Consider the following 20,817-nt stretch of genomic DNA (forward strand, 5'->3'; position numbering starts at 1 on the left):
CCTAAACACTAACATGTGGCATTCTTGACACTTGTTCCTTTCTAACATGGAAAATTGCCAGCTGGCACCTCAAAGGCAGTTGCTCCGAGGGACCTGCCTGGCGTGAAAATCTCCAAGTGCTATTGTGAAATCTGATAAAGCCATCGGAAAGAATAAATCAAAGCACACTTTAATCAACAAGAAACGTGTTACAATCTGGAATATATCTGTATAGAAACGTGTACACACGTACACAAGAAATGTTGAACCAACAGCTGGATGACAGCCAAGAAAGCGAAGCTCGTTCCCAACCAGACGGCGATGTTCTGTTCTGGATGAGGCAGCGTCCCCCTCCCTGAAGACAGAGGTTTACCGTTTCGGGGTGCTCCTTTTTCCAACACTAGAAGCTCAAATGGCTTCAGAAGTTCAAGTGCCTTGCACCAGCTGAGGCTGGTATGCAAACTGCAGCCTCTCCTGGACATCAATAGCCGGGCCACAGCTACCCATGCTCTGGTATTCTCTTGGCTAGACTACTGCTATACATTATTTTGGAAACTGCCGCTAGCACATTTTAGGATTAGGATTTATTGGGATTTCTCCTAAGAAACAGTTTTGTATGCAGTTTTGACTAATGTACACACTTTTGCAAGCAACTTCTCTGAATACAGTGCAATTTTACAAGTTATTTTCACCAATATATTGATTTTTATGTACACCTTCCCTTAATATATGCATTTTTGTAACCAACGGGGGGGGGTGGAGAACTGCAAGGTCGGCGGTGTTTCCCACATTGTCTGAGAAAGTGCAAATTTGATAGATTCGGCTTTAAATGAGACCTGAATCAAATTTCTTCCCAAATCCCTATTTGCCACTAAAGGCAGGGTACTTTTTCCCTCCCTCCCTCCCTTCTGGGGGAGTGGGGGGAGAAAATACACCCTAAATTTTAAGTAAAGACCAACGCTGCATTTGGAGAATGTTCCGGAAGACATTTACATCTGACATAGCTCCACGAAGCTATATTTAGCTCATTGGAGGGAGGGAGGAGAGACAGAGAGAGAGAGAGAGAGAGAGAGAGAGAGAGAGAGAGAGGGAGAGAGAGAGGGGGAGAGAGAGAGAGAGGGAGGGAGAGAGAGAGAGAGAGAGGGAGAGAGCGCTAACCCCAAAAACCAATCCTCTGGCAAGCGTATGCGAGTTTAAATTCAATCCCTGTTCTCTGCCTTCTATTAATTGTAGGCCTGTGTGCACTGGATGAATGGATTCCTGTTTCAACATCTCCAGCGGGGAGCAGGGAGTGCGCTTCTCTGCTTTAAAATATAATTCTATACCGCTGGCCTTTCCTACCTAATTGTAACCCATGTTTACAAGCCGCCATCCCCCCCCCCAAAAAAGGAGTTGTGCCCACTGGCAGGTAGGAAGCACCAAAAGTTTGCACAGTTAAGAGCCTGGGTAGGGCAGGGGGACAGGGGGAGGAAGAGAAGGGGTTTTGCCTTTCCCATCATAGATGGAAAGAAGCAGATTTTTAAGCCTCCTATCTGGGCCGGCAGCCAGGGTGGAGAGTGCATCAAGCAAAAAAGCAGTCAGGCAGCTCATCCAAGGACAGCGGCCTGGAGCCCTTAGCTCTCACGATGCGGGGGGAGGCAAATTTTTGCAGACACAGGAAAGCATTTCCTGCTTGCCAAGGAGGAAATGAGAGCAGAGCTGGTATCTTGGAGGGATTCTATCCACAGGGGTGACCAACTGCCAGAGGCCCTGGGATAAATCAAGAAACCACAACCACATTGAATGGCCAGGTGTCTGAAGTGGCTGTCGTGTCTCCCCAGCCCAGGTTCCCTCCCTCTCTTCCTCACTCAGCCCAAAGAATGGAGCAAAAAAAATACTGTTATGGGTTTGGGGGTTGAGATAGATGATTTCTGTAAGTCCCCTTCCAGCCTCTGATTTGGAACTCTATGCCTGGAGGTGGGCTCTGCAGCTGAGAAACCTGCTCAGCTGGCCAGATGATTCTCCTTTGCTAATCTAATAGAGTGGCCAGGTGGGCAAATGGGTCTGTCAAGTGCCCATTAACTGGTGAATGGGCCAGGGACGATCCTATTTTTATTGAAACTCTTCAAGAGAGCACACCCCCTCCTGGGGCCAAAGCAAGGCTTGTGTTTTTAGTTCAGTCTGAGGAAAGGCTTGGACCTGGAGACACACAGAGAGATTGGCTCCCTGCACTTTGGCTTTAGGATGCCTCCTGTAAGCCTGATGGAAAAGCAAGATCGATTGGACTGCTAATGCTTTGAACCCCTCCATCTTAAGCTCAGGTTGGAATGTGTGTAAATAAAAAACATATTTCCTAAAAGACACCACAGTCTCCGCTGACCTTCTTTCCAAGAAAACCAAACTCTGGGCAAGCGCAAGGACCCCTGGAGATCTCTCACCACTCGGCGATTGGGGTGGTGTGCAACAATATCCATGCACAAACAGAGAGCAGGGAAATGTGTGAAGTGTGTGTGTGTGTGTGTGTGTGTGTAAGCAATTAGGCAGGCCCTGAAATAAAACTCCTGCTGCTGACCTCACCTCCATTTCGCTCTCTCCGGTATTGAATGTTAATACTGTAAACTGTTTAGGACAGAGACCTGCTCCCTTATGCTTTTTAAAGCACACCTTAATGGTGCTTTAGACACAAACACAATCCACACATGCGCTGGAGCCCCCTGAGGAGGAAACCATTGGCTCACCCCAACACAACAAACTGCAAAATTCCCTCCCGCCTTAGGCAGCAAGACAGCTTGAACAGGACCTGCCTGTTTGCAAACTGCCTGCGGAGCCTGTAGTGAGGAAGCAGAATGTGGGTGGATACTGGCCAGGGATGAAAGAAACGATCTGTCCATTTGGGGCTCTCCCAGTTTCTTATTTTTTCCAATCTTAAATTCAGTTCTCCACATTCCTGCCGCAATCTGCAAAAAATCCTCGTTAAAATTCTTCAGCCTTCTGAATTCTACACCAGCCCCAACCCCTGGGATGAAGCCAGCTCACCGAGGGAGAAAAGAGCTCTGCCTTGGCCTGCTCTCTTTTCTATGCGCAGGAGACCTTTCAGAAGTGGTGTCACCCATTTGTGAGCTGCTGCTCCCCAAGTGATCCCTGACTAGCTGGGATCAGCCCTGCAATTAATCAAAAGCTCCAGCTAGGGAAAAGGCCGGCACTGGAACAGCAGCAACTGGGGTGGGGGAGGCAAGGAGTGGGGGGAATATTCATTGCAGCCTTGCTAGAAATTCTAGAGATTCATCATAGACCTGCACTTCCGAGGGTCTTTGGCTGGGGGCCATGACACTTAAAACAGAGGACAGTCTGGTTTTAAGAACAGCAGTGTAGTGGCAAATTCAGAAGCGCAGGGTCCCTTCATGATGGTCACACCACACCCCTCACAGCCATGGCTTTTCTCAGATTATACAACCTTTTAAGCCTATGCAATAAAATGAGCTTTCAGTCTCCTACTTTGTTTAGGGTGCTTTCCCTTAGTGATGCATTGCAACAATCAACACAAATCTCCATGTGTTGCCTTTCAGCTAGATCTACTATTTTCTGTGCACATACAAGGACAAATGTAAGGCAAGGAATTTCCTTTGCTCAGTTTCCCTTATTGGTTGTCATACTACAACGCAGAGTAACTAGATCTGGGCAGAGAGTTTTAGAGGGAAACTTAAGGATGGAAATTCCTGATCCTAAACTCTGGTGTTGGCTGCACACACACCCCACACACACCCACAGGCATATTCACTTGCTTTTCACCTTACCATGTACATCACACACATATATATAGAACATCAATAAAAGCTGGAACACACACACACACTGCCCCTCCAAAAAAGTTTTTTCTCTCTCTTTCCCTCCTCCTCCCCTACTACTCCTGGCTTTGATAAGATCCTTGTAAACAAACAAACAAACTTGTGCAGCAGAGAGAGAGAGAGAGAGAGACCCCCCTTTAGCCCAAGTTCTCTCCTGCCCTACCTCCTCTTCCACTTCCCCTTGCTTCCTTGCTCTCCATCATCGTCTCCACATTCCTTCTCATGTGTGCCATCTCTCAAACAGCAGACATCCCTAGGAGCCAATCAGCATGAAAGGGGAGGCTGTTGTGGTAGCTACTGAGAAGAGTCAACTCCTTTCACTCTGATTGGCTCCAGTCAGCATGAAAGGACACTGTGGACATAGGGACCCTGCTCCCCAAAGAAGTAAGGAGTCTAAGACACACGCACCCCAGGACCCTGGACAACTACAGCCCTGGTAGACATGCCCTTGATCTTTTTGGTGGTAGCCAGACTGGCCCCAACAGTCCATTTTGTTGCCCGAGGCAAAGGGCAAGAGAGTGTCCCTTCCTATTCCACACAGGAATGTAAACTGGTCTGGCAGCTGAATCTTATTTCAATGATGGGAACAGGACGCACACAGCTCTGTCCTCCAGCACTTGCAGCCGTCTCACTCTGCCTCATGGTAGGGTCGGCCCAGGTGGCAGTTCAAGTCCGTCATGGACAAAGTGAGCAACGGAGAATGATGGGTCCCTGAGTGCACCAAGGCAGCCCTTCACACATCTAAAGACCCTTGCCGTCTTCTCTGGGCCAAGCAAACCCAGCGCCTTCATAACCCACAGCGATCCCTTCAGCATCAGACCAACCTGCATCAGAATCCCACGTCCAACAGCAGCCAAACCAGACGCTTCTAGGAAGCTCACAAGCAAGGCACAAAGGCATCATCTCTCCTCCTCTCTCCTTTATCCCTAGCACCTGATATTCAGAGGTAGACTACCTCTGAACACAGAGGCTCCAGATAACTACCATCGCTAATAGCTCCTCATCAGTGCTGACCAGCAGTGCAGTGGCAAACCAGGTCCCTTCAAGATAGTCACAGCCACACACACACCCATTTGCTGCTGGGTTGAGAATGAGATCCTTGTTAATGCCTTCTCCCACAACAACAGACATCGCTAGGAGCAAGTAAGCATGAAAGTGGGAAGTGTTGGCTACTGAAAAGAGTGTTCTCAGTGGCTGACTCCCCTCCCTTCACTCTGATTGGCTCCAATCAATAGGAAAAGACAAGGAAGCATGTTAGAAGACTCTTCTCAGTGACTCCCTTTCATGCTGATTGGCTTGTAGGATGCTGGAGACATAGGGACCCTGCTCCCAAAAACATAAGGGGTCTAAGACCCCCGGAGACCATGGACGACTACACCCCTGGTGCTGACTTCAGGTTTTGGGGGGTCCTTGGGCAAGATGCCCTCCAGGGGCCCCCTTCCCTCCATCCGTCAACCTCTTCACCCCCATTGTCACCAGCTGGTGGCGCTGATCCTCCTCTTCCTCCGCACTATGGCTGCCACCGGCTTGCTTGCCCTGCAGAGAGGCAATGAGCAAGCAGGCAGTGGCATCTCCCACTCCTCCCCATCACCTCTGTCTGGGCCAGAGCAAGAAGCGGGTGAACGAGTCAAGAGGTTGCCATGGGGAGGAGGAGCAAAAGTGGGGGCTCTCAGCAGACGCCTGACCTGGGCGCCAATGGCCTTGCTCTTAAGAGATTCCTCCTCCTTCTCCTCCTCCTCTGAGAATTTCTGTAGGCCGCTTTTTGAAGCAGTGGAAATCACCACCTCTGCTATCAGTGAAAGCCTACGGCCATACAACCCTGAACACGCCCGATCTCGGAAGCTAAGCAGGGTCAGGCCTAGTTAGTACTTGGATGGGAGACCGCCTGGGAATACCGGGTGCTGTAGGCTTAGAGGAAGGCAACGGTAAACCACCTCTGAATACATCTGACCAGGAAAACCCTATGAATACATCCAAAAAAGATTCATAGGGTCGCCATAAGTCGTAATCTACTTGAAGGCATATAACAACAACAGCAACCAGCAGTGAGATTCCACAAATGTAATTATGTGCTGTATGAAGAAGTCCATTGCTGTTGTTTTTCCTGTCTCGAATATACCGATGCCTTCAGGCATAACAGCCTACCTTCCTGGTTCTTGCCAAGAGGATGAATGAAAATGCAGGAAGTAGGAAAACTCTGCACCGTACCAACAATGCACAGTGGTGCTCCAGGACAGCAAACACCCTCCCCTCCCTCACCAAGATATAAACAAAGATAATTGAGATGAGTCGCCAACTGCTCCCTTCACTTACCTTGGGGGGATCATACAGCTCCAGGAGGTAATCTTCATTGTCTGAAGTCCCCACTCTCCGTAAAACCAGCCGGCATCTCTGCCAGCGTGCCCCGCTGTCCATGGTAGCCTCAGTCAACATCCAGTATTTTAGGTTGCCCTCTTTCCGAATCTGAGCCGAGGGATCTTGCGAGAGGGCCCAAGGGAACATCTTCCGGGCAAGGCCAGACTTTGAAACAGAGTCTAATATTTCCCCTTCGCCGGGGGAAGGCTCTGAGGATCTCCTGCGGAAAAAGCTACGCCAACTCCTCCTGAGACGATCCAGGGAAAAGGGTCTCCTCGCGGCCAACGCAGCAGCGGAGCCCGTAAGTTCCTCAGAACTCCACGACTTGGGCAGGCCACGAGAGTGGGCCCCCTCAAGCCCTCTGTTGGCCTGGTCAGCCAATTCCACTTCGACTTTTGTCACAACCGTCCCCACAGAGCTGTCAGCATGTTTCCGGCCAGTCTCCCGGTAATCTTGCACCCTGCTGAAGGACAGAATGCGGAACTGGTTCATGGCAAAACTATCCTTCACCTCGTTGCGGAAGTACTGCTGGAAGAGGTGAGCAAACTGGTGGGAGAAGCTCTCGGCCGCCAAGACTTCATGCTGGGGATTCTCGCTGACAAAAAGGAGGTACTTTCGGGCCAGCTCTTTGGCAGTGGTGATGGCATGCTGCTCGCAGAACTCATTCCAGCAGATGGGCACATGGGCAGGGTCACCAGGGGGGACAGTGTGTCCATTCATTGCAGGGACTGGAAATACGTGCATGTACTGCAAAAACAAAAAAAACACAGAAGGGAGGACGTGTGGCATACGGGACTTGCAAAATAATAGGAGGAGAAAGCAAAGAAGGGGAGGAACTACCAGCAAAGAGAGATGGGATAGCCAATTAGGGAATATGCTGTAAACGGGATAGCCAATTAGGGATCATGCATGCACAGGGTAACATCGCCATATTACATAGCCAATTGGATCTAGGTATGTGGCAGCGTCACTGAGCACCAGGGAGGCCGAGGGAGAGCAAGTAATGCAAAAAATAATACTGATGGAACAATAAGCTAGAATTCAAAGACATCGTGGGTTCTGACTATACAGGTCTATTTTGAGGGAGATGATGGAAATGGTAGTCTAGTAACATCTGGAGGGCCACAGGTTCCCCATTCTTCCGATAGGGGATGTTCATATCCATGGGGAAGGTGTCTTTCAGAAAGTTTTGACACCACCACTCATCTTCACCTCCTGCAAAGCTTGCACAGAGCAATATCTGGAAACCAGGAACCTCCAGACACATGAGACAATCCTGGGCAAAGGGGTTGGTGTCTTTAATATGCAAGTATATCTAGCATATGGGCCTATTTCTTTTATGCTGCAGCCACACAGCGGCACAGAATCATTTCCCTAGAGACAAGGCCTATTGACAACCTAGTGTGAAACACAAGTGTGGGCGAGGGTATGAGCGAGTAAGATGGTCCTTGTGCCCCCATAAACAACACCCCTGTGTTATCTTCCAAGGACGTGTTAATCCCAGAAGCTCTGCTTTCGTCAGCAGGGTTGAGCGGATCCGGGCCCTACTCTGGCACTCTGAGAGATCCAGGTTCTAATCTCTGCCCGACTGTGAAGCACACAGTCTTCATTTTCCAGTTGTTATGGCCTAGCCTGACCTACCTCACAGGGTTAAGAGGAGAGGGTCAGGGAAGAGCCACTATGGAGAGAGGAAAATGAAATAAATAAACAAACATTATTCTAGATAGATGCATATCCTGAAAAATTAATACAGATTCCTGACTATCTCAAGAAGCCATCGCAGAAGAAGGTTGTCCTTGGCTTTTAGACTCCACGCCCAGCCCCTGGAACAGTCCTCCATGCCCTCCCCACACACCCCAGATTCCTACAGAGACCAAGATACAGCCGTGCTAGTTTCCTGCATCTGCTCCAAAACTCAAAGCTTGCCCAAAACATTTTGTTGACTAAGGACAAGCTGGCACCTTCTGCCCCCCCTCCATATGCCAGGGTAGAGAACCTCAGGCCCGGGGTCCGAATCCGGCCCTCCAACGCTCTCTACCTGGCCCACGGCACTCTTTCCAGGTCACACCCACTTTCCAGCCCCATGGCCTGCTGGCCTTGCTTTGACCCCTCCGGGAGAGTTGTTGTCTGGCCAGAAAAGTGTCCTGGAACTCGGATCACGTGTCTCGCTTGCCGGGATGGAGGACACCGAGAGGGATTGTGATCCGGGGAAAACAATGATATAATTCGCATCCTTTGCTCTGCTGGCTTTTGCCTCTGGCCCCCAGAAGGTTGTCCAGAAGGGAATGTGGCCTTCAGGCTGAAAAATCCCCCCTCCCATATGCAAAAAGCTGACTGGCTGGCCTATGAAACTTAGCTCAACACTGGCAATGGGTAATATCCTGCACCACACCATAGCATAGCTGGATTGTTTAGGGATGCAAGGCAGGCTGTAGGGCATGCGCCCTTCCGTCCTCCAACACCTCACTCTCGCTCCCTGCCTCTCGGCACCTTGTTGCCTGAGGCAGCTGCCTCACTCTACCAAATAGTAGAACCGGCCCTGTCCAAAGCATCCTGCATCTGTGCAAACCTCCCACATCACAGAAAAGCACGGGACTGAACGGCCAGCTTGGCTTCAGAGCACAACGTGTCACCCGCCCCAGACAGCACAGAGGCTGGCAGCCGCCTCCTCTGGCTGCAAAAGCGTTTTTATCATTGCAGCACGCGCCACGCCAACAGGAAGCGCGCTCGTTGCTTCCCCCGGTACACAGAGCTTGTGCAGCCTCTTCGCCTCTGAGGCTCAAGACTTCCTCATGAAAACCCACGCCTGCAATCAAAAGGCAAGCTGAAAGGGACTCCTCTTTCCTGATAGAGACAGGGCTCTTTACAAAATAATAGTCGGAGGCTTTATAAATGACAGCATTCTCCCCATTGCAGAAACAGCTACCCCAATGTTTGCATCTGGCCGTCGCTTTGGGAGGTCCCCCCCTCAAGGGAATGCAGCCCACAGACTGAAGGAGGTTCCCCGGCACCTCTGACTTACGAAATGCCAGCTTTCTTTCATTGTCATACACTCACAACCGGCAGCTGTGTACGGACCCCATTTCATGGCTTCTGAGGGGGAAAGGCCAGTCACCAAATGTTGAGCTGTGCAGCTTCTGAGAGTCTGGCTGGAAGGACGGCCATCCCACTGGAGCCTGGGACCTGAAGAGTTTTGTGCTACTGAGAGGAAGGCTGAGTGGCAACAGAGGGTCTTTTCTGGGAGGCGGGAGAACAGGAAGACAAAATAGATAGCAAGCTGAGCAAAGCAAGACTTAAGCAGAGCAGGCCAGGAGTTGGAGGCAAGGAGATAGCGGGGGCCGGAGAGGATTCTTACACAGGGCCTCAGGACAGGGCACAGACTTTACATGCTCTTGGTCGGAAGGAGCGCCAGGAATAGGCAGGGAGACCAGAGGGCACAGGAGAGGTCACGCCACAACTCTGGCGTCTAATCCTACGTGGAGTAAACCAACATGCCCAGAAAATCCGGCAGAATTTGGAAACCGAGGAGGAAGGCGACGCCAGGAGTGACAAACCCGCTCCAGAGCTGGAACCCAGAAGGCCGTGTGGCGGCGGCTCACCATGGGCGCATGAGCCTCTTGCCCCCCGAGCGGGCCCCCAGCCTGCCAGGTCTATCAGTGCAACCAGCCTGCAGATGACTCAGCACCCACACTTCCTTCCACACACAGCAGGCCTCCTGCTTCACCTCAGGCCTTTCAAGGGTCACCGAGAAACGAGAGAGTCGGGGTGGGGGGAAGGGGGGGGTCCAACAATCACACTTAAATGGGAGAAATCCCCAAGCACCGCAGCAGACACACACACCCCAAACCGGTTCTCGTTTCCAATGGAGAAGGGCCACATTTGGATGTTGCCACTGAGAATACAAAAATATATCTAAGCACCTGGAAAGGACCGCTTTCTAGAAACTCTTATTTTTAGGCCAAGATTGTCATAACAACAAGAGGCAGTGTGGTGAAGTGGTTAGACTGTTGGACTACAACCTGGGAGACTAGGGTTTGAATCCCCACACAGCCATGAAGCTCACTGGGTGACCTTGGGCCAGTCACTGCCTCCCAGCCTCAGAGGAAGGCAATGGTAAACCACCTCTGAATACCGCTTACCATGAACACTCTAGTCATAGGGTCGCCATAAGTCAAAATCGACTTGACAGCAGTCCATTTTGTCATAACAACAGAATCCTATTTGAGCCATACAACTCATAATGCCCTCTTAGCGATGCAAATCCTTGAGCCAAAGGTTACAGAACAGGAAGGGCACTTTCAGGAAGGGTCCCCTTGCTCCAGCACAAGAGAGAAAGAACAGAAACCCTCTCGAGAACAAGGCAGGCAGACCATACCTTACGGGCGATGGGCTGGGATCTGGGGGCATGCTGGCCAAACAGGGAGGTCCGTCCATTTGGGAAGGCCAGCTCCGCATGCAAAGAGGTGCACGCTTGCGTGGTCAGAGGTCCCAGCAGCACACAGGAAGGGACAGCTTTGACGTGCACCGACGCTGGCACAGGCGCGCACAGCAAAATAGAACGGCATGGAAGTTTCCCCTCCTGCCGGCTTAATAATAAAATCAAAAGACAATGCCTTTTCCTCGCCAGCACTATAGGAGGAAGTCCACTCCCAACCTCTCCTCCGTTTTAGACTGGGGAAGTTTACGGAGAGTCGTTCAGATGTAGGCAAGGCAGCTCATTCTATAACTCCTGAAGCGAAGGGAGATTCGAGGCGGTGGAGGAGTAGTTGAGGAGGAGGAGGAGGACTCCTCTCTGGGCACATCAAAGAGCACCACCAGAGCACATGAAACAGCTGCACTCTTCCAAGCTTTCAAAAGGAGGAGAACGAGCCATAACAGAATCCTGCAACCTGACCTAAAATGGGTGGCATCAGCAGCAGTGCCACAGCAATCTTTGGAGAGAAAAAGAGGAGAAAGGGGAAAGGAAGAATGAACGTGGGAGGGGAGGGAGAGAGAGAGAGGAGGAAGACAAGCAAAGCAGAAAGGAAAAGAAAACTAAACAGAGGAATAATATATAGGACAAAATAAAATGGTTGCCTGCCTGTGATAATAACCCAGTGTTTCTTCAAACTTTCCACACCAAGGGAACCCTTTCCCCAAACATGGGTTTGCCACAGAGTTCTTGGGCATTGGGAAGGATTCTGGGCACCCGCTCAGTGCTCCCTGGCTAGGCCTGGTGCACTTTGCCATTGCTCTGTGTGAAACAAGGGGGCACCTGCTGGTACAGCCCCCCGGGTCCACATGGAGCTCAAAACACAACAGGCCCATCGTTCCTCATCTACCTGAAGAACCCCTGATAAGGTTCTGAGAAACACCAGGCGTTCCCCAGACCGCAACCATTCTGGGCATTAAAACAACCACTTCCAGGATTCTTTTGCTGGGAAGTTTAGCTGGCTTTCAACCAACAGGTTGTAAAAATAAATGTGGATCCTGCCCCCAAAAAAGTGTGTTGCAAAATATCTGACAGGATGGTGATAGGCTGTCCTAAGGGCGAAATAACGTGTGTGTGCGTGCATGCCTGTGTATTAGAAAGACATCTTGCTGCTAACAAACAAGAACTCTGTTTGTCATCACTTGCATTAAATTTGGAGAGGAGGCACTATCACTGGTGATATGTGAAGTATGCCTGTTCCAGTCTCCCAGTCTGCAGGCGTTATACAACCAAGATTTTAGAATTTTTAACGCTAGCCTGTTAATTTTGGCAGAGTCCCCAAATACTTGCATAGTCTGTTCACTATTCTCAGCAACACTAAACAGCCTTTGAAAAGGAATATTAAAGCCCAGTATAGGCAGCACATTTAACCAGGGTTAAGTGTTACATTTACATCATACAAACCATGGCCAAGGTGGCTTCCCCAGCCTCTCTGCTTACAAACAAGAGATCTCACTTGGGTTTCCTTCAACATTTCTTTCAGAGGGCAGGGCTTACCTTCGGCAGGCGAAACCGTAGTTGCCTAAGCAGCAATCCACAGTTAGCACTAACCACGGTCAAAGGTTACATCTCTGCACCAGACCAGTTTCCTCCCTTTGCTCAAGCAAAGGCACTGTTTGGACCACCAAAGGAATAAATTAACAATTGCCTCCAGTTATTTTCTAATACATTTTTTTGAAGAAAAACCTGCATTAAAAGAATTCAAGCTGTCATAAATTCAGTAATTGCACCAACTAACTTATTAAAGCACACACCACTAGTCTAAAGGAGAAAAACCTAACCAGATACACTGCTGTTTAGCAATCATTCTTGTTTATAAGAATATACACAGACCCCGGTACTGTTTGCTGATAAGAGCACATTTCAGTCAGGAGAATTCAAATAAACAACTGATGCTCAGAATCCATAAACAGGATGATCGAAGACCATTCACATTAATTCTCTTACAGGAGATAAGTCAAAGCACATGCAATTGGCACTCTAAAGGGGCCAGGATCATCAACCCCAGTAATGTCCACTTTAAAAGATCAAGTAATCCATTATGGGAAACATCCTTCTCTGCTGAAAACCTTGGAGAACCATCGTCAATCAGAGTAGACCAGAGGTGAGGAACCTGGTTCCTTCCAGGTGTTGCTGGATTCCATCTCCCATCAGCCCCAGCCAGCAAGGCCAAAGGTCACAGATGATGGCTGCTGGAGTCTAACAGCATCTGAACAGCCACAGGTTAGTTACCTAGGTGGTCAAATAATCTGACCTGGGAATCAGGCAGTTTCCAGGGAGGTGGCAAATTACAATCTTTCTAGGGTTGCCAGGTTCAGGGCCTGAGACTGATCCTGTATCTTTAGGAGAAGAGAAAGTCAGCCAAGCGCAGGTGTTCTTGCAACACTGTAATGGAGGTCTTCTGTATCTTTAAAAGTTGTGCAGGGGGAAGGGAGAATTCCACCTTGTGGTTTTTCCCATTACAGGGTTGCAAGAACACCTGCACTTGGCTGACTTTCTCTTCTCCTAAAGATACAGGATCAGTCTCAGGCCATGAACCTGGCAACCCTAAATCTCTCACCCCTAAAGCATCCCAGCGTGGATCTAGTTTTCCGTCTCCTGCAACTTTTATGCAACTCAAACGTTTGCACATATGCTCCCTGACATATGTCAGCGTATTTAAAAGGGGCAAGCTTGTATCCAAGCATTCTAAGAGCACCTCTGAGAGTTCTGAGCACCACAGCTAGAGAAGTATCGACAAAAGTGAATGTGCCGTAGCAGGAGAGAGGCAACAAAGATGGTGAGGATGACAAGGTGATGGAAGAGAAACGCATGAAGGGCTGCCGGATAGAGGATGGAGCACATTTGTCTTCTGTCGCTCCAGAGGGTAGGAGCCAAGCCAGAAAGAACAGAAAGATTTAGAACAGTGATTCTGAAGCTTTCCCCCCCTGATGGCCCACTTGATCTTGGCAGACCACCTAATGATTTTTCTGCCTGTTGGAGCTATCACAAAGTGCTGTGCTAGATGCTGTATGGATTTTTAATTGTAAGCTGATTTTTGTAATTACTCTTACATGTTATATTTTGTTGTATTCCATATAATTCAAATTGTAATACAATAAAATATAAGAAAGAAAAGAAGCAATCAAAATCCAATTAAAAATCCGTATGAATGGCTGTGCTGTCTTCAATCACAAATCCAGACATGCCGCAGAGCACCTGAATGAAGCTCGTGGATCACTGGTGGGCTGCAGACCACCGTTTGGGAACCCCTGACTTAGACCAAAGACTGAGGACTTCAGAACAACAGACTGCCTTGGAAGGCGATGGACCCTTCTTCCGTAGAGGTTTTTAAGCAGAGGCTGGAGAGTCACACCTCTCGAGGATGCTGTAGTTGCGCTCTGCATTGAGCAGGTGGCTGGACTAGATAGCCCTTGGTGATCCCTCCCAACTCTATCATTCTAGGTTTCCATTATTTTAGTCCAGCAATCTGTTTTTAACAGCAGCCAGCCAAGTGCCTCCTAGAAGGTTGTGGGTCAGTCATGAAGGCAACAGCTTTTCCCCGTTGTTTATTTCCGGCATTTGACAGTCAGAGGTATACTGCTTTGGGCTATGGAGGTTCCATCTAGCAGTCATAGGTAGGCACATTGGACTTGGAGACAGAAGTCCTGGCTTTGGACTTATTATTACAGACTTCTGGAATAACCGAGCAATGGCCTCTGTAGCCAGACGGTGGTACAGAGCCAGTTTTGGTGCAGTGGTTAGAGTGTCACGCTAGGATCTGGGAGACCAGGGTTCAAATCCCCTACTCAGCCATGAAGCTCACTGGCAGACCTTGGGCCAGTCACTGTCTCTCTCTGCCAAGCCTACCTCACAGGGTTGCTGTGAGCATAAAACGGGAAGGGTAGAATCATGTACATATATATATAGTCTATAAATTTAAGAAGCAAAATAAATAGATAAATAAGCCTTAATTTCCCCAGCACATGATATGAGCAAGTCACAACAAGAGGCTCTAAAACATTAAAAAGATTTACAGGCGAGGCAAATCCTGCACAGAGGATCCTCCTGGATGGCATCCAGACATGGCATCAGCTCCTTGGCCGGGGGGGGGCACCTTTCCCTTTCACCAGCAACCAGTGGAAGAGGCCGTTCTACACAAATAAGCCTTTGAGAAACACACTCTGCTCCCCTCTCATATGACTAGCATTGAAAGAAAAAAAAACTGGGGGAAAGGCCCGCTTCAAAGCCCCCCAGCACCAAAATCAGAAACCATCCTCAAGGGTTACCCAGAGAGGCTGCTCTACTTTTCCCAAAACCAAATCAACAGCATAGGTTGTTTAAAAAGAAAAACACTTTAACCATTTTCAATCACACCAAAACTAGTGATGTTTGCGAGGGGAATGGCTGAGCCCCACTACAGCTCTCCCCGCAAGACTAGCTCAACGCACACACACTTACGGTTTCCTGGCATGCCTGCCCCACAAGCACATGGGTGAAGTTTGAAGCCAGCGACGGAGGACCTGGAATGCACAACCCCAGAGACCCACCCACCCCCATCAGAATCCCTGACGGCTTCTCCATCAGGCAGAGGGTGGGTGGAGGAAAAAGAGGCTGAACCTCCCAGCTTTGATAGCAAACTCCGCAATTTCAATTCAGTTCACATTTGAAGGAATATATCAAATTTGCACTTTCCAAAACAATCTGAGAACCAAAAGACAGCCGTCCTTCAACATACGCACTTATCTGGATTTTGCAATGCAGTTCACCAAGCAAACAGTGCTTCCGAAAATGCATGTTAATGCATAAGTGTGCATTAAAATGCGTATGTGAGTGAAAGCAACATACAAAAATGCATTATAGGACGAGAATTAGTCAATGGGCACATTAGTCAAAAGTGTCCACAAAACTTTGTTCGTTAGGAGAAATTTGCACCAAAATGCTGGAGAATTTTCATGAGGGTTTTTGTTTTTTTTGTAAAAAAAAAAATACAAATTGCTGCAGAAATGGGGAGGACTGAATTTAAGACTGGGAAAAGGAGAAACTCAGAGAACCAATATTGACAGAACTCCTCTGCTTGCCGGGGAACAAAACAGAAGCGCTACTGCGCTCATGCCCTGGTAGTGGCTGGCCTCTGTGGAAAACAGGATCCTGGACTAGATGGGCCCCTGGCGGACTGATCCAGCAAGGCTCTTCATATGCTCCTGAGATATACACCGCCTGGCTCACAACAGCATGAAAAGAGCCCTGCTGCTGCATGAAACCAAAAGGTCTGCATCCCTGCAGACGATCCAATGCCTCTGGGAAGCTGGCAAGCAGGCAGCAGCCCTCCCTAACTGCTGGCCCTTGAGCAACTAGCATTCACAGGTAGACTGCCTCTGAACCTGGAGGCTCCATACAGCAAATATGCCCAGTACCTGGGGAGAGACCTCTCCTCCTCCATGTGTTGTCTCATCTCCTTTTAAAGCCCTCTAAGCTACTGGTTAACACCACACCGTGTGGCGCAGCAGCAACACCCTATACAGGCTACAGGCTTCCTTCAAAGCAGCCTTCTCCAACCTGGTGCCCTCGAGATGTTTTGTGCTGCAGCTCCCATCAACCCCAGCTTGGGGAAGGCAGCTTTACGTTCTTTTCCTCCCCCGATTCTCCAATACTGTGCCGCTGATGGCGCTCCCTCCGTGCGCCAACCCATCTCAAGGCCTCCTCTCCAGTTTCCTTGACAGCTAATCCTGACCTCAGGTTGCCACAGTCCCTTGTTACCTCTGCAAACCGTACAAAGCCGTCGCCTGCAGAGCAACAGAGGAGCTGTCGCAAGATAATTTCTTGGGGGGGGGGGAGAGACAGAGGGACTCCAAAACGGGGCTGCACTGAAGTGGCTGAAGCAGCAGTGCTTACTCAGGCATCCTGTCTGCACAGCAGGAAGCAGAGCTTTCCCCTAGCAAAGCCACGCTTTCCATGTTTAGGCAGAAGTTCATTTGTTTTACACAGTGGTGCCACGCGGTGCAGTGGTTAAAAAAGCAGTGAGGAACTTTCTTGGCTCCGCAGGCCAGGTCTTTATCCACCCCCAGCCTTGAGGCCCAAATTTGACAGGCGGGCGGAACAACCCACCTGTCAATCACAGGATGTCATTATGTCCCCAAATCCCCAGCAGGGGACAGCCAGCTGGTTGTTGAGCCCCTGGGAACCCACAGCACAAACGGGGTGTTGCCAGCTCTAGACTGTGCTCCTTAGTTAGACTAGGACGGGAAGGACCAAACATCCTAAATGAATTGAAAATAAAAATAAAAAGGAAAGTAACATAAGCAAGAGAGAGAGAGCGCTTCTCCCAGGAGCGTATAAATGTCAACAGCAGGAAGAGAGCGAGAAGCGAGATGAGCAAATGCAGTTGCCTACTTCAGACTTGTTTTAAAATATTGTAACCTGGGCCAAGACTTGAGGATGATGGCCAGGTGAAAATCAGCTGAAAAGAAAGTTTCATTTGCAGAAAGGATAAAGGGGTCAAATTAAAGGGTTTGTGGTAAAGGTGAGTTTTGAAGCCAAACAGCGAAAGAGATGGTGTTGCATTTTTACATCTGCTGAGACTGGTTTTTCCCCCAAGAAACTGCTTTGTTTTATTATGGGTTTCAAAAACAAACAACTTATATCCAACCTTTTTCCAAAAAAAAAAAAGGGGGGGAACTCATTTTGGCTTACAGCAATAAAATATCAAACCATATTAGAGCACAACTGCAAAATCTATTAGACTACCTTAATAATAAAACCCAGCTATCGAAAGGACGGGTCGTGGCTCAGTGAGAGAGCATCGGCCTTGTATTCAATCCCTGGTGCCTCCAGGTAGGGCTGGGAATGTCCATGGTTGGGAATCCTAGAGATCCACCATCACACAGTGTAAACAAGACTGAGCTATAGGCCGACAGGTGATCTGACTCAGTATGAAGCAGTTTCCTGTGTTGCTACGAAGGTACAAGCAGTCCGTGAGAAGACCAAAAGGAGAAGAGCTTTGGCATATCCACAGAAGAGAAATCATTTAAATTAAATAAAAATGAAATCCCTTCTGAAATTACCAGATTTTAAGCAGGTGCCTAAAGATATACAGTGGCAGGACTTCTCCCAAAGTTGGGCAGGGGGCACCACCCCAAAGGCCCCGCTTCTTGTCACCTCTCGCTGAGCCTCAGGCAGCCAAGAGGTCTGGATCTGATGGGATGGCTGAAAGCCCTCAGAGCAGCACCAATGCATCTACAGGGTGGGATGCAAAACTTTGAATGACATTAAAATAAAATACATATTCTGGTAGGGAACTCCTGGCCTAAAGGGCAGTGAGGGAAAATGGGCGGAGCTGTGTCAGGGTGCAGGAGGCCTTTGCGTGGCCACAGGGGCAGGGGTGGGTCAGTGCTGGAACAGCAAAGGTGATGGACAGGAACATAACAGGAAACACATTCAGACAAGGGACCTGGAGCACAACTGGTCTGGGCAGTGCAGTTCCACTGATGGTTTCCTCCATGCTTTTTAGTTGTTTTTTTAAAGGGTTAACAAGAATCAAATGTTTGCATGTGTGTGATGGGTTTTTTTCTAATAGACAGCTCCATCCACTGCAACGTCTAGCAAAGAGTGCATTTGCACGGCAACTGAAAAGGCAGAGATTAAACAAGAGAAGGGACCAGTGCAGGAGGGAGAGACGCAAAGCACAAGAAAGAGCTCCTGTACTTTGAAGGGCTGTGTGTAGAATCAAATTGGGGTGGGGGTAGGTTGAGAAATTCAGTCCAGCCTCCCTAATTAGCACTTCCCAAACCAATATGGAAACCAAACCGTGGGTACCTTTCGAAATTCACACTTCTCTCTCTGAATTTTGCAATGCAGTTCTCCAACCGTGTAAGGTATCCAAAAATGCATATATTAGGGGAAAGTGTGCAAAAAAAATGCATAGTAGTGAAATAACATTAAAAATGCTTTACATTACAGAAAATTCCTTTGGGTAAAAATAGGCAAAATTGCATACAAAATGTGTACATTAGGAAAAATTCACAATAAAATCATGATGAAGGTTCAGGAGGACTTTTAAAGGGGGGATCACATTTCAGCAGATGCAGCTTATCCCATCTGTGTGGGACCATGCATGCAAAGTTCACCCACCCTTATGCAGCCCTAACAGGCACAGCAATGGCATTGCCCTTCTTCAGATCAGCAGTCAAGAGCTGGCCAAAGCCAAACACATTTTTTCACGAACGTTCAAAACATAGACTTTCAAGAACCTCTCAGTGGATTGAAGGGGATGCCCCTCTCTCAAGATATTACACATGTTTTGAAGCGTAAAAGACATATGATTAAACCAGAGAGAAAACAAAACAAAACAGAGAAAATAACTGATAAAGGAAGCTCCGGTCTTTTTCAAAGATGTTTCAAACGTAAACTAACAGCTGCATTTATTCCACAAAAGCACAGAAATTAGCATTTGGTATATTAAAAAAAGGAGCCTGACAATCTCAGCTTTACTTTTTTTAAAGTTTAAGAGGAAGAGTTGCTGCAACCTTGTTTAGGGTGGGGAAGGGAAGAGCTGAGGCTGTGTGTTCTTGATTGTGTCCAGAACCAAAAGGGGGGGGGACATATATGAAGGAACTGGACACTCCCATTTGACAGGCTGAAACTATGCCGATTGCTAAGTTCCCAAGCTGCTGGGAGTGCATGTGAATTTATTGGTTTTATTAATTTATTCTAATGCATTTATAGCCTAACTTTTTTTTAAAAAAAAATTCTAACAGGAGGCCCACCCTCCCCCCAGTACTTCACAACGACCAAGTCTGCACCCTTGTAAGATTTTTCTCTCTCGAACAGGCACACACAGAGAGATGAGATGCCAGCTTTTTGGCTCTAATAGGCAAAAATCTAGCAAAGATTACCCTAAAAAGGAGAGAAAGACAAGAAGAATGTTTCCATGTTTGTGTTCTATCTATTTCAGCTGGCTAATTTAGAAGGCAGAGCATGGCCCAGTCAGGGAAGTTGGCAACCCAAAGCAGCCACCTGCTGTGCGGGACTCACCCCATTCCAGCCAGTGGGGAGAGGGGCCCCTGCTTGGAGGTGGCAGATTCATGGGGGGAGGTCTCAGGCACCACCATTGCGGCGGTGGGCAAAATCGCACGACGTTGGGCACCAGATCTCCCCCCCCACCAGGAGGCAGACAGAGAGAGAGAGAGAGACAAAGTGCGGCTGACTTGGGGCAGAGGGGGGGGGCTGTTGTTTTCCCCGGAGCACACAACCCGCAGCACAACAAACTACCACGGATCTGCCTCTCGCACTCACTCCGAAGCAGTTTCCCGAGGTAAAGTGCCCCGGGTTTTGCTCCGGGGTAGAAAGCCAGGAGAGCGCTTCTTCTTACCTGCTCGAGAAGCCGGCGCTCTCCCTCTGGCCCATGGCGCGTCCCTTCCTGCCCCTTCGCCGACAGCGCTCGCCGGAGAAGGAGAGCCCGCCTCGTGGAGCCGCCGCCAACTCCGCCTGGAGCCGTCAAAGGGCGGAGAGAGGGCCGGGGGAGCCTCTCCGATCGCCCCCTCGAGGCGCCCGAGCGCGGGAGGCAGACAGCGCCAAGAAGCCGGCGCTGCGGCCGCTGCCAGCGCGCTTCCAGCGCTGGTGCAAAGGCAGGAGCTCGGCGGGCGAAAGGAGCCGCCCCGCGGGAGCGTCCTTTGGGTGCCGCGGGAGAGCCGGGCGGCCCGCTCCGGCGGAGCCCTCCAGTCCCACCGGGGAAGGCGGCTGCGACGGCTTGGCGAGCCTTCGGGGCGGCTTGGCCACCGCTCGAGGGCGCGCTCCCTTTCGGAGAAGTTTCTCGCGCGCGCTCTGCGCGTCGGGTAAAGGAAGTCGGAGCGGCCAGGAGCCGCGAGGGAGGGACGGAGGGGGAAAAACTCTGCCTTGAGTTTCAGCCCTCGACAGCAGAAGGCGGCCGCACCGGCGCAACCTGGAAAGCAGCGCGCCCCAGACGACGCGCGCCCGCCTCCCGCGGAAAGGCGCGCCCTCGTGTCGGGGCGGGGAGAGGAGGAGGGGCTGCTCCGCGTCCCTTTTCCACCCCCCGGGCCTGAAGCGCCTCTCGAGCTGGTTTGCACGCGGGGTCGGTCGACGGCACGATTATGAGGGGGGTGGACAATGGAGAGCGAAGAGAGGCTTCTCTCTTCCGGGAAGGCCTCAAGGGTTCGTGTAGTGCAGCCGAAGGGTGGGAAATTCAGGACA

The 20,817-nt window shown here is 49.7% G+C and overlaps 1 protein-coding gene and 1 pseudogene across 4 annotated transcripts in view; one reads left to right on the forward strand and one right to left on the reverse strand.

Annotated features, from left to right (window-relative positions):
• SH2B3 (SH2B adaptor protein 3) overlaps window positions 1-20,558 on the reverse strand; it is a 76,845-nt gene extending 56,287 nt beyond the window's left edge. The window contains exons 1-2 of one of the 4 annotated variants that reach the window (XM_061602765.1): window positions 19,979-20,558; window positions 6,117-6,905 (exon numbers count right to left, since the gene is read on the reverse strand). In XM_061602765.1, the coding sequence (XP_061458749.1) occupies window positions 6,117-6,902 (786 nt within the window). In that variant the 5' untranslated portion in view covers window positions 6,903-6,905; window positions 19,979-20,558. Of the gene's footprint in view, window positions 1-6,116; window positions 6,906-9,180; window positions 9,304-10,533; window positions 10,724-15,069; window positions 15,093-19,978 lie in introns of those variants that run through there. The other 3 variants (XM_061602767.1, XM_061602766.1, XM_061602764.1) reach the window with 3 other exon arrangements.
• On the forward strand, window positions 5,605-5,713 carry LOC133373602 (5S ribosomal RNA; annotated as a pseudogene).
• Window positions 20,559-20,817: the final 259 nt, after the last annotated feature.

The sequence above is a fragment of the Rhineura floridana genome, chromosome 19, assembly GCF_030035675.1.
Source record: "Rhineura floridana isolate rRhiFlo1 chromosome 19, rRhiFlo1.hap2, whole genome shotgun sequence".
NCBI classification, from domain to species: domain Eukaryota; kingdom Metazoa; phylum Chordata; class Lepidosauria; order Squamata; family Rhineuridae; genus Rhineura; species Rhineura floridana.